General features: G+C 46.9%; 1 protein-coding gene across 1 annotated transcript; it reads right to left on the minus strand.

Moving 5' to 3' along the window:
* Window positions 1-7356: 7356 nt before the first annotated feature.
* On the minus strand, window positions 7357-11871 carry LOC119267466 (probable serine/threonine-protein kinase PBL18). Its single transcript, XM_037548850.1, has 4 exons — window positions 11088-11871; window positions 8835-10125; window positions 7920-8375; window positions 7357-7819 (listed from the first exon to the last, which is right to left on the minus strand). The coding sequence occupies exons 2-4, from the start codon at window positions 9822-9824 to the stop codon at window positions 7583-7585; spliced, it is 1683 nt and encodes a 560-aa protein (XP_037404747.1). The 5' UTR covers window positions 9825-10125; window positions 11088-11871; the 3' UTR covers window positions 7357-7582.
* Between the last annotated feature and the right edge of the window lie 1866 nt (window positions 11872-13737).

A 13737-nucleotide genomic window follows, 5' to 3' on the forward strand; every position in this document is an offset into this window, starting at 1 on the left:
CCTCTCTAGCCCCGTCTATTCCAACCTCTTCGAAAGGATCCTAGGTCACCGAGCTCCAATGGTCCGAAACCAAGCAACAAGGCAATGTCCTCTCTTCGCGTCCTTTGATCCTCTCCACAAGAAACCATTGCTTTTATTAGTAGTAGCCCACCACCTTGAGAAAGCATCAACGTTCTCTATGTCCGTAATATATATCAAACTTTGTTAATCTATGACCGAAGACCCATTACATGTTTAATATCTGTTTTGTTGTTTGTCGTTTAGATCTGGTTAATGTTGTTATTATGTTTACTACCTGTGTGCACCTGTAGAGATTAAATTCACCATCCGGTAGCTCTCAGGTTAGACTGATCCTTGTCTAGTGTTTGTGGCACATGTCAGATACTGTAGGTATAGTATTAGTTCATTACCGTAGCTGCTGCTTTGTGATGTTCATGTGATACGCTCTAGATGGCCTGTGTAGTTTTTGGTGCCATAGTTAAATGTCTGCAAGGGAAATGCAAAGCTAGTGGGAGTTGCTTGCCCAATGGATGGTGAAATCATCCTGTTTTTGTAGGAAGTTGCAATGCGGCATCTGTGTTTGTAATAGCTGTCAGGTTCCTGTGTTTCGACCTCTGTTTAGTTTGCATTAGATTTAGCTAGAAATTTCTGGCTCATAGTAAAGAAATTTATAACCACCCTAGTATTTGCGTACTTTGACTAGTCTTGGATTAAAGTTGTCAGATAATTTTGCGTGCTTTGCCCTTGATTTTAGGACATTCAAAGGAAGTTTTTTTTTGGGTGTTTTTGTGCTTATAGTTTCTGTTGCTCTACTCGGGTCTTCTTCTGCTGAAATGTTATACAATGTATCAGTGTACTTGGGGCTTTTGGTGCATTCTTTTCCAGTATCATCCTTCCAAGATTGTCCTATATTCATGGCAACATGAATTTTGTCTGTTGGTCAAATTCTCTGCTTAACATCACAACATAAGCATCCTTGATACCGTTTTTCTGTTGTTGGCTGAATTCTCGAATAGTTGGTGATAGAATGTGCAATTTGGTGAACGTTAGTATACGATTTTAAAAGCATTCTGCTGTGTGATAGAATGTGCAATTTGATGAACGTTAGTTTACGATTTTAAAAGCATTCTGCTGGGTAATTTCATCTTTTGGTGCTCTCCATGATAAGTTGCAAAATACAAGATGCTTGACACAAGTTCTTCAAATAATTAGACATCCTATGGTATGGACTGCTATGACTGAATGATTGGATTTGCATTTAGTAACATTTTTCAGTGATTTGGTTGTCATACAAACTGTACTCGTAATTTATTTTCCCTTAATGTGAAAGTATCTGAGCGTTTCACATTTGCAACGGGTGCAGCCGGCAGTGCTTGTTTGTTCGCTGGTCGGGTTTATGACTTCCAAAATACTAGTATTACTGGACAACAAAATGCATGCTATTACACAAATAATATAATTTGTAATTAATGTTCAATCATGATATTTCCTGGATAATTGCATCTTCGGAAGCAGATGGTGAGACGTATTATTTTTGGACATACTGTAAGAATGACTGTTGGTCAGTTTGAGATGGAATCAGTGGTACTGCAGTGTTCTGTTGGGGTTTTTGATGATCCTAGCATCACGGCAGTGTCTGAGACGCCGTGAACAGCTTTGCTGTCAAAGATCGGCACTCGGATCTAACCAGTTTCTCCTCATACCGGCAACCACCAAAGCCGCCGGGTCTTTACGCCTTGCTCTGCTACGAACCGATTCCCTGACCGTGTCAGACTGAAGATCAACAGCGCCACACACCTTCAGGACTGAAGATGATGAACCAAACCTCCCTAGCGGTCGAGTTAAACCTCCGCTCCAATCTATCGGCCATCCAACATAGATTGCCCATAATCACTTCGCATTCAGCAGTTCTTCCACAGCATCGGCGCTAGCACGCACCGGTTGTGCCCAAAAAGAAAACCATGTATGCTGAACTAGACGAGTAGGCTCCAATAGCGGTCATTCTCCTTCTAAAGTTGTCATCTTCCTCTCCTAGCGCCGGCAAATCATGAGCAATCTGCATTGGAATGTCTAGCTTCTAAGTACCATCGTGTGATGTCTCACACCTTTTGCTTAAAAAGGGAAATGGCGATGAATAGTCTCAAGACCACTTCTACCATTAATCCAATGGTCCTCCTACAATCTTGCGCGGGCGCCTCTCCCAACCACGTTTACTTACCACAAGTAAAATCTTTTTGGCCTCTTTAAGATTGAAAGAAGGATAAGAGGGATCTTGGAGTTGTTTGTAGGCGGGATGTGTTGTTCATTTGAGTAGACTGTGCGAACCCTCACTAGGCCCGTCCAACCTCTTCCAAAGGATCCTAGGTCACCGAGCTCCAATGGTCCGAAACCAAGCAACAAGGCAATGTCCTCTCTTAGCGTCCTTTGATCCTCCCCAGAAGAAAGCATCACTTTTGTTAGTACTAGCCCACCACCTTGAGAAAGCATCAACGTTCTCTATGTACCTAATATACATCAAACTTTGTTAATCTATGACCGAAGATCCACTTTGGAAAGAGGAGAAACCGCCATTGGTTGCCCTAAGTGGGTGCAAGGAATGCTGGAACTAGGGAAAGGAAATGATGAGCATATTGTAGGAGGAAGGGAAAGGAAATGATGAGCATATATTGTAGAAAGGAAATGATGAGCTCAATCTCCTCACACCAAATAAGAGTTAGGGTGCTCTTGTTCATATTGGTTCTTTAGCCTAGGCATAAAACCTAGAAGCTTAAAGCTCTTCTATAGCTGGCTTAAGAAGCATCATCGTGTCATTTTCAACATGTGTCATACACCCCCAAAGCCAAAGACTAAAACATACACATCTCTTCCATCTTACAAATCATCACATCGAGCACATCAATCACTAGTAGAATTAGAAGAGGCGATCATGGGTCGCCCTATAGAAGCCCCTAGCGTGGCCTGCCATTAATTAGAACATGAGTACTCATAGTTGATAGAGCCAACACAACCCAAACACACCATCATGGGCTGAAGCCCTCATGATTTGCCACAATAAACCAGTGAAGCCCAAAGGTCGAATCCAACTCATGAGCAATATCCAACTTAAGAAAGACAATGTGCGCATTCTTCTATGAAAAGTCCTGGACGGTTGCTTCACAAGCATAACATTATATTTGACGATGAAATACACCGGGGGTGGCTTCTCGGAGCGGCGCCCGACAACAGTCCTGTCACGGGACCCATATGGCTCAGGTGAAGCCCGATGACAACAGGGAGCCCGGAGGCCCGGATAGAGCTCGGGGACGATCTTGTTGAGCAAGCCGAGATGGCGGCGGTGCAAGATCGGTGAACCCCCATGTAAATCCTAGCCCGTGTATTTATATAATACGGGGCTAGGGAAAGCCATTCCCATCTACACCTGTAGTCTATGCTTTCGGTAGCAAAACACCATCTCCGTTGTAATCCCTCGCACGAGGAACTCCACCATGAATATAGATCAAAAGCAGGACGTAGGGTATTACTTCTTCCGAAGGGCCCAAACCTAGTTAACCCCCTCGTGTGATCTCCTTTCTAGCACTTCCTGTTGCGTTCGCCACCCTACCGATGGTATTGACCTTCTACGTACCGTTAATAGTGAATTATGCTATGGCTTATGGAAACACTTTGATTTGCAGTAGTCAAATTATTCATCTTCGGCTTGACAAGCAATGCGAGTAATTTCATGGGAATCTATGCAAACCCATGAATAAGGCTAATTGGCATACACTCATAGATATCGCTCACCCAGTCCTTCTTTTAGCACAAGAAAATAAAAGCCCGATTCAAAGTATGAAAACTTTATCCATCACAACTAACCAAATGTCTCACCATAACCACAATACCGTCCTTAATGATAGACTAACAACATTGAAATAATATGGCCGAAAATCCAACCACGTTGGTGACTTATCAGACGACAATTGTTTGATCACTCCATAAATCTCTCCCATTGGAAATCCACTTCAAAAGCCGAGAAATCCAACACCAAAAAAGGAATCCAAATTCAAAGAAATCGACCTTTTGGCGTACCAATCAACTCAATGAAAATGTTCGACAAGAATTTCTCCATATTTGACGGTGTAGTACAACGGGGGTGGCTCATCCACAGGGATGGCCCAAGAGGCCCACTGTGTACCTAACGACAGTAAGGAGCCCAGAGGAGCAGATGGGCATCCCCAGACCTTCTTGGCCTCCCAAGCCTATGCTGGCGGCGGCCTAGATCGCATCTAACATCAATATTTGAAATCCAAAGGTCATTGGATAAAGCTTGTTGGACCGAGTAGTTTTTCTTGTGGGAGAGGGCGAACATCATAGGTGCAATGTCGCGAGGACGCAATCCAATCAACTACGATAAGTTCTAGAACTCGATAGAGTGCCCATTACCAATGGTGACAAGACTGGCAACCGCGAAGAGGTCACGGTCCTCATATGAGCACGGTGATCCCATACCAATCCAAGGCTCCTTGGTATCCATCCACTCAAACCAGAGCCAGCAAAGACAGAGAGTTGTAGCAAACTTCTCCGGATTGAGCACATCCAAGCCTTCGTGCTTCTTGGGTTTACAAACAAGGTCCCAATTAATTTTGCACTTGCCTCCCGAGACCTTTTCAGTGCCCGCCCAAAGATATGCGCGACGGGTACTATCAATTTCCCTCCTAACTTCCATCGGGGTGTACAAGGGCATAAGATGGTAAATGGCAATGGCGGTGAGGATGGCTTTAACAAGGACACACGACCCGTGTAATCCACATGCCTTCCTTGCCAAGCAGGGAGTTTGCCTGCGACTTTATCCTCCAAGTGCTGAAAATGGATCCTCTCTAGGCGCTTGAACGACAAAGGTAGCCCCAGGTAGCGCATCAGGAACGTGGTGCGCATAGCCAGGAAAGGGTGGATGGCGTAGTCAATGTGAATGTTGTCACATTGAATGGGAGGCACTAGGCTTTTGGAGCAATTAGCAACAAGGTTGGTCACCTCCCCAAAAGAGGCAAGTGTAGTCACGAGGGATGTCCTCCTTAATAGGCTTGACAAAGATGGCATCATCATTGGCATAGAATGAGGTACGGATGGTTGGAGTTCTCCCACGTAGAGGGTGTAGATGCCCTTGGGACGTGTCCTTGTTGAGAAGGTGGTGTAGGGGGTTAATCGCCAAGACAAAGAGAAGCGGGGACAGCGGGTCCCCTTGTTAGAGTTAGAGACCGTGACCATGCTTCAACGGATCATCCACCACACCATTGATCAACGCCCTCGACGAGGCTGTGGGGAGGAGAGCCGAAACCCATTCCCTAAATCTGCTCGGAAAGCATGGTGCCTCAGTAAATCATAAGCAAATCCCATCTCATGGAGTCAAACGGTTTCTTGATGTCGAGCTTGAAAAGCAAGGTTAGAGTTTTGTTGCCATGAAATTATCATGGATGCTCCTCTTCTTTATAAAGGCATTGGACACAAGGTTTGTCATGTGAGGAGCAAGACGGGTAATCATCATTTTTGCAATAATCATGGCAATGGCATGGACGAGGCTAATGGGGCAATAGTCCGAAATGCTCTCCGCCCCATGCTTCTTTGGTATGAGAGCAATGTTCGCCGAGTTAAGCCAATGAAGGCTGGAAGTATGCAAGTTGAAGAAGTGTTTGACCTCGAGCACAACAACATCCTTGATGATCTCCCAAACAATCTTTGAATAAGGCTCCGAAGAAACCATTGGGGCACAGAGCTTTGTCACTAGGAAGATTGAAGATAGTCCATTTGTCCTCTTCCTCCGAGAAGGCAGCCCAAGGTCTGAGAGGACACAAGTGGAAGCTGGGATATTTCTTCAATTAATGTCAATGTGTCGGGGCCGTCCACGTTTGGTGACCTCGGAGAAGTGGTTTTGGATACTTGGTTTTTGTGATCAGGATCGGTAACCCACCTGTTGTTGTGCTTGAGGCTAAGGATGAAATTCTTCCTTCTTCTATGATTGACCCGTAGGTGAAATAAGCGCGTGTTAGCATCTCCGTCCTTGAAATTGGTGAGTGGTGATCCTCGAGCGTTGCCTTTTTCGCGCATGATCAAGCACGACCATACTATTTTCGCACACGGTCAAGTACAACATACTAACCACTTTTCGTTTGAGCCTTCTTCTAATATCACGTCCCTCGACACTTAAAGGTCTATGCTCTTGTGCCACATCAAGTCGGAAAATGACCTCGAGAGTCATGTGAATTTCGACTTTGGTGTGCGCAAAGATCGTGTTGCTCCACTTCCTAAGCTTGTTCTGACCCGTCCTTCTCAGTTTGTGAAAGAGAACATGGTAGGAGTCAACATGATTCACACCTTGGCTCCAAGCCTCCTGAACCACACCCTTGAAATGCTTTAATCCTAGATAGATCTGTGTGATCCCGTGCTCGGGAAATACAAAAAAGAAAAAAAGGTACGTTGAGGGGATCGTTCTTTGGGGGGCTTGTGAGAAGTCCTCCTCTGCTAATGTCGCCGGACCCAGGTTAAAAAAGCACGCCTTGATGAAGAACTGCTTGAGGTCTCATGTGGTTCAAGTGGACGGTGCATAAAACAGCACAAGGACCGGCGCCGGTGCGCAAAGGCTCTGTGCAGGGTGGGTGGGCCGGCATGATTCTTCAGCCTCACTCACCAGCATCAGCATGAGACCTCTGCTGGCGCAGCCACGCGCAATCGCAACGACAGGCACCCCGAGCAACCATCGGCCGGTGCACCACGCCGCCCTGGAACTGTCTACCTGCTTGCTGGTGGCAAACGCGTGCACGCGGTGGCAACTGCTGGCCAGGGAACTGCCACAGCAACGCGTGCCTCAACAACGTCCAGGCCCTCCCACCTTCCGCGTCAGGGCGCCACCGGCAGCGACGGCCAGGACGAACACCCGTCTTCAGCAAAATATCACGGAAATGCAGCAGTAAAACAAACATATCTAAAACCGAAACGTCACCTCGCAACAACAAAATATCACGGAAATGCAGCGGTAAAACAAACAAATCCAAAACCGAAACGTCATATCGCAACAACAAAATATCACGGAAATGCAGCGCTAAAACAAGCATATCTGAAACCGGGCCGTCATCTCGCAACAAAATAAAAAGCACCATGAGGAGTCAGTGGCATGCTGACGAACAAAGGTGCCAATAATTGCGTTAATTAACCACGCACTTGCCCATGATGCTAATGCCGGCGAGTCGGCGGGCTTTCCTCGGCAATCTCTATCTAAATGAGGGACTTCTATAAGAGCAGGCTAATAATCATGACTAACTTCTATCGACGATTTCGACCAATATGAATAATCTGCACTGCGACTGAGCTTAGCAGACAGCGACAGGGAGCAAGAGCCAATGAGATAACACATAGTATAAGTTTGATATGGTATACAACTACTAATAATGTAATAAAAAAGCAAATTGTAGCTCACCTAATAAACATCCGCATCCATCCTAGAATCTTAAAACACGAAATGAAAAGCTTATATCATCTTACGCTAGGCTAGACTAGGGGAGCATACCCAACCGGATAAAATAACGGTCGAAACAATGCTAGATGACTGAGCTCACGCGCTGTGCGATGGCTTCAGTTTCTGAATCCAGTGCTTAAGCCCCTTCTTGTGGTCACTGCTCCTCAGCGCGTCCAGGCAGCCGCCCTGCGACATAACCGACTGGATCTTCTCCAGGGTTTTCACAATCTGCCACAAATCCGGCCTCTTCTCAGGCTGCAACGCGCAGCACTCCTCAATCAGGGGTCTCACTACTGCTGGGCAGTAATCTTGAGGCTCCATCACTTTCTTGTTCTGAAACAAAACCAAAGGATTTAGTCAAGGAGAGAACGCGTACATCTTCTGATTACGTTCTGCAAAGAAGGCAAACTCACACTCATAATTAAACTCTTACATTATTCGCAACGGCATAAGCCACCTGGACTGGGGAGAGGTTCTCGAAAGGAATTCTTCCGGTCACCATCTCCCACAGCAGCAGTCCAAAGCTATATACATCCACCTTCCGGTTGTACGGCTTGCGCTTTAGCATCTCAGGGGCCATCCAGCGGTACGTGCCCTCATCGTCCACTAGCAGATCACATAACGTTTCCTCGCAGGCAATGCCGAAATCAGCAATCTTCACCTCGAACTTCTCATCAAAAAGGATGTTCTCGGGCTTAATGTCGCGGTGGACAATTCCCTGAGAGTGGATGTACTCCAACCCGCGGGCAATCTCCAGAGCGATGGATATGGTCCTCTCCAGAGGGAGGGGGTGGTGCTCTGGGTTGTGCAGGTATGACCTCAAGGAACCTCCAGGAAGAAGCTCCGTAATAATGTAATAAACCGGTCCACATCTATGAGCCGCTACAAGCTGCATTAAGAAGTTGCCAACAAAATGAAATCAGAAGTTACCAACAAAATGAAATGAGACAAGGTTAATCAATAACGAGGCATGATTCACTAATATTACGGACTGTGGTCAGCTCATATAATAAATAAACTTATTGGTGAATATTTTGAGCACTTGACGGCACACTGAAAATAGCAACGGTGCTTATCCTAAGATAACATCAACTTAATTTTCTTCTTCTGAAGGTGTATAGCAAGTTGGCAGACAATCATGAGTTGATTATAACAAAAGGTTCAAACATCCTCAAAGTATTTTTCTATTGCAAAAAAAGGAGCATGAACGTGCCCGTGTGATTTTATTAGATTGCATGACCACTATAAGGCTAAGGGAGAAAAATCAAACCAAACACTCTGCACTATCTATGCCCAGAGATATAATAAGAAAAACAGTACATCTTGAAAAGTCTGAATGTAATTATACCTTGATCACATTCTTATGATGCAGATGAGACAATGCATTGATCTCAGTGTTATATTGTTTGTCAAGCTTTGCAGCTATTATCCCACCAGCGTCAGGCTTAGGCCGGCGGATAAATTTAAGGGCAACCGGCTTATTGTCGTAAAGTCCTTTGTATAGCCGGCTATGTGCCCCAGAAGCAAACCTATGGCCAACAAGCAGCTTGGTTGGATCAAGTTCCCAATCAACTGTAGATTGCACCGCTTGAGCCATGCTAACCGTACGGCTCCTCACAGTCTCTACTGCACTAACCCTCCTCCTTCCCCCATTGTCAAAGTATCTTCTGGTCCATGAGCTATCCTTCTGAGAATTGTGCTTATCAGAGACCACCGGAGTCGAACACCAATCAGGGCTTGGACCCATATCACACCCTTCCCTGCCCAACGATTTGCCATAGACGCTTTTATCAGATCCCACACGCTTCGGGGGAGGGCTTGTGAACCTCTGACTGCTGGCCCTCGCTTCCCTGAATGTATCTGAAGGCACTACGCTGGGAAGAGGGGACTTGGATCTCAGCTTGTGAGGAGATCCATTAGCCTTTTGATGAAGGTTGGAGCCCTGACTTGTGTGTGCATTATTTAAGTAGCTAAGGAGCATCATCGAGCTTGGGCTCTTGACCAGGCTCCTCGCCCTTGGGGCCTTGGATTTCTCAGACTTTGCCGGAGGGCTCAAAGGAATCTCCAAACTCAAATTCTGCTTGCTGGCCTTCTTCTCATTAGGCTGAAGTGAGGCTCGAAGTGATGGCAAACTAGCAGTATGCTTCAGCGCAGCCACTGTTTCATCATTGCCTCGATCAATGGGCATCGTCACACACTTACTCATGCTCACAAACCTCTGAAGTCTCTGCTCCACATCCCTGCCAAGAGGAGCCACATGCACCCCATGGGAACTAACCCTTGTGTAGACGGTGTGCGAAAACTTAGTCCTCCTAACCCAGGAGGTCTCCGTGTCCATATTGCCGGGAACTAAGAACACGGGGAAACGCTGTCACAAGTGATCAGATTCCAACTTTGGAAGCTTGGATTAGCATGAACCACATGTTGAAGTGAAATTTCGAACAGAAGTCACAAGAAACGCCGCCGGGAGACCTTAGGCCAGGAATCGCAGCGATTCCTCGACCCATTTGCTGCCAAATTCTTGCCGCAAGTTGTAAAAAAGATGGGTGATGCACAAAGAGGTCAAGGGTCTGTTCAGTATCAAACAGATCCCTGAATCTTGCTGAAGAACCCGCGGCAGCCTGGCCTTCTCAAGTATCCTGAAATACAACACGAGGAAGAAAAGATTGTGAGCTGAACTTGGTACGCAACCGGTAGTATTATACGGGCAATTATTGCTTATATAAAATGTCCTGTTCAGCGAATAAAAAACAAAGCAATATTGATCATTATCGGCGGGCATTCATAGTTGAATACTCATTTGTAAATCAATAATGATTTGACTTCTTCTCAAGAATTAGCAGAATACAGGCACGAGCAGTTGGAATAACGCGGTTTTTTGACAGTTGGATTGCAGTGAAGCATTAGAGAAACTGCAGGAGCAAAATTTATGACCCGAACAAGCATCATCCAGACCATTTGATTTTCTAGTGAAGACATCGACTTTTCACGCAACGAGACGTCAGATTATGGGGCAACAATTCTCGCGACAAAAAATGAAAACGCGCAAAGCAAGATCTACTATTCCTTTTACCAAGATTATTATTAAATCCGAACACCCCGCCGGTATTATGACTTCCCAAACCACGACCGGAGAACATCTCAGGATAAGTTCAGACTCGGCAAACAGCACCTGAACTTTTCGACTCGACAATGGAGGGTAGGCAAAAGAAGTTCATCTAGGCAAAAAAAACCGGAGAAATCCAAAAGGCAATGATCCGAAAGCAGACGCAGGCCTCGCACAGATTTGCACAGTAACGGCATCGAAAACCCGAGGCGTACTATGAGCACAATGGTAATGCAATCCGGAGCAGAGAGCTCGAAGAAACTTGAGCACTAGTAACCGGCGAAAAAGGATCCGCAAACAAACAGCGAACTTGCCTTTGTCAGACGAATGAATTCGATCGAGAAGCACCGAAAGCCGAGCTCACGTCTACGGACACACCAAGATAGACAGCCGACGGCTTTCCAAACGAGCATCCGGAGAGAAGCGGAAGAAGGAGAAAACAATAATCCGAGATGAGATGAGACGTGAGGGAGGAGGAGCAAGAAACCAACCAACCTTCCTTCCTCGAGGCGGCCGGGAGGTTGAGGGAGCCGAATCCGGATCAGAATGCCTGGCTTGCTGGCAGGTTCAGGTCCCAACCTCCTCCCTCTTATCCCCTCCCCTCTTTCCGCGGCGAGCTCGAGTAACAGAACCGAATCTGATCGGCCGAGGAGTCCGGGAGGGCGGGCGGGTGGATATCAGCAGCCAGGACGACGCATTCAAGGCCCGCACCAGAAAGAAAGGAAAGGGGCCCGGCCGCCCGCCCGGCCGCGCTGACACCCTGTCCTCCTCCCTCGCGCGCGGCGGTGGCCCGTGCCGTGTAGCCAGCCGGTGGGGCGCGCGTACGTACGCGGTACGCTGCTCCCCGTACAGCCCCGGGACTCCTGCCTCTCTCCTCTCCTCTCCCCTCCCGAGCGCGCACGGCTCTTCTATCTATACTATACTACCTCTCCTACCCCAACCGCATTCAGAGGAGGACCCGTCCGCGATACGGGAAGTCCCCGGGGGGCACGGCAGCAGAGGGGCACCGCCGCACCGGCTAGGGCGACCCGGTGGTGGGGCTGACAGGTGTCGACGGTGGCATGTGCGGGGATACAGACTACAGAGAACTGTCCAGCAAGATTAGGAAAGGAGTCAGTTTTGGAGGTGGAGGTGGAGGTGGAGGTGGAGGAGGAGTCAATGCCCGCAGCAGAGACAAGCCAGGTGAGGTAGGGGAGGGGAGGGCCGGGCTTGGCTCGCTCGTCCGTTGTGGAGTGTGGGGTGGCGGGCGGAGGTGGACGGAGAGGGACTGCGGGGTTGAGAATGTCGAGCCCTTTCCGCACGAAGAAAGCAGCCGGGCGTTTCTCCTCGGCGGCCTCCCTGACCCCTCCTTTTCCCTTCCCCACATTCTTTGCTGCCATTATTGGTGATGGTGATGGTGATCCCTCGTAAGCTAAGGATGGGATTCTGCGCGTCATAATCCTTAATGCTTTCTTTTTCTGTAAAATGCACAGTACTAGTGTAGCTGCAATTTTTCTGAGGCTGCGGTGGTTTTTAGGCTGAATGATGATATTTGTGAAGTCTGTTTAGGGGTTGTGAGGAGAGTGGGAATTGGTGGATCATTGTAGCTTACTGTTTATGGCAAAAAGGGAGGACCAATTTTTTCAATTGTTCGTCCTTTTGACACGGCTTATTTGGGTCCATGCAACATAAGACTAGGAAGGTTTGCAAGGAAACGGGATGTTGCCGACCTCTGCTTCTGCGAGAAATTTTTGTGCTCATGCTCATGTAGGATTATGTGTGTGTCATGATTCTCTTTTTTTTTCTTGTAACGTGTATTCATCCTTGGGCTGATATTTATTTTGACGATAAAAGGCAGGCGCTCTGCCAGGTTTCATATAGACATGGGAAAACAGAAAGTGTACAAAAGATATTTACAAGACTAAAAAGCTCTAGAAATTACATGCCATTGCCATAGCTAAACCCAACTGGACAAGGTTCTCCCTAACGAGGTAAGCAACATCTAACACCTGTAAAGAGGCGTTCTGGAAAAGCCTTTGATTCCTCTCTTTCCATACATGCCACACACACATAAATGAACACCCTGCCAAAGTGCTTCCGCCTCGAATGTTCTTCTTCCACCAGTCCTCGGGCATGGAAAAAAACCCGGGGCCGAGCTTGGCATGATCGAGGACCAGCCAGCAACGATACCCCAAACGCTTCGGACCAAAAGGCATCCCCGAGAGAGATGCTCGTTTGTTTCAAATTCGGTGTTACACAGACTCCAAACCTCCTCGTGAGGCCAACCATGGACAACAAGATGATCCGCGGTTAGCGCTTTCCGGTGAAGGTGGAGCCAAATGAACAACTTGCACTTTGGCTCAACTTTGGCCTCCCAAATCTTGTGTGCCTCGAAAGGAATCGACACACCTTCAAATTGCACCCTATAGGTTGAAGCCGCGGAGTAGATACCAATCGCCGAAGCCGTCCATGTGATGGCATCTGGAGTAGCCGGGTCAAGATGCACATCTTAAAGAGAAATCCATAGGCCGACAAACTCACAAATTTGAATAATCAGAGAGAAAATTCTGAAGGTTTGTATTCAATGATTATTGTGAAGACCTTCAAAAATAGTGAGACATTTGCGCCGAGCAATAGCAAACAGGTATATATAAAGTCTGTTTAGGGGTTGTAAGCAAGAGTAGGAATTGGCTGGATCATAGTATTAGTTTATTGTTTATGGCAATGAAGAAGATAAATACTAGGAATTTACTAAGACTCTTCAATCATATATAGTATAATAGCATGTTTACAAAAAAACTCTATGGTGTCGACCTCTGCTTGTGCGAGAAATACTTGTTCTCATGATCATATATATCTGTCAGACCCATATACCCTATGTAACCAGTGACCTCACGGCATATTGTCACATGGGTCAAAATGAGACGCCACGAACAAGGGTATAAGGAAGAGGCCACCTGCCAATGTTGACGAGGATACCGGGTTTGGTATTTATGTCTAGTCAAAAGGCTACAAATTTGCAGTAAGAATTGACGACACAACCGCAACCTCATCACCCTGTCCCCAGTGTTGCCTCTCTGGCAACATGGTCGGAAGCCAACAACCGCGTCGCCGACCTAATTCCTCGTCACATCCCTACTCGCGGCCGTCACCGAAGGATGCTGCC

Source organism: Triticum dicoccoides, chromosome 3A (assembly GCF_002162155.2).
Source record: "Triticum dicoccoides isolate Atlit2015 ecotype Zavitan chromosome 3A, WEW_v2.0, whole genome shotgun sequence".
Classification (NCBI taxonomy): domain Eukaryota; kingdom Viridiplantae; phylum Streptophyta; class Magnoliopsida; order Poales; family Poaceae; genus Triticum; species Triticum dicoccoides.

Excerpts from the sequence above, each read along its gene's own strand:
- LOC119267466 (XM_037548850.1), bottom strand. The coding sequence starts at position 9,824 with ATGGACACGGAGACCTCCTGGGTTAGGAGGACTAAGTTTTCGCACACC. Across the intron at positions 8,376-8,834 it reads ATCATAAGAATGTGATCAAG|CTTGTAGCGGCTCATAGATG; the intron begins GTATAATTACAT and ends TTCTTAATGCAG. Across the intron at positions 7,820-7,919 it reads CTTATGCCGTTGCGAATAAT|AACAAGAAAGTGATGGAGCC; the intron begins GTAAGAGTTTAA and ends GTTTTGTTTCAG.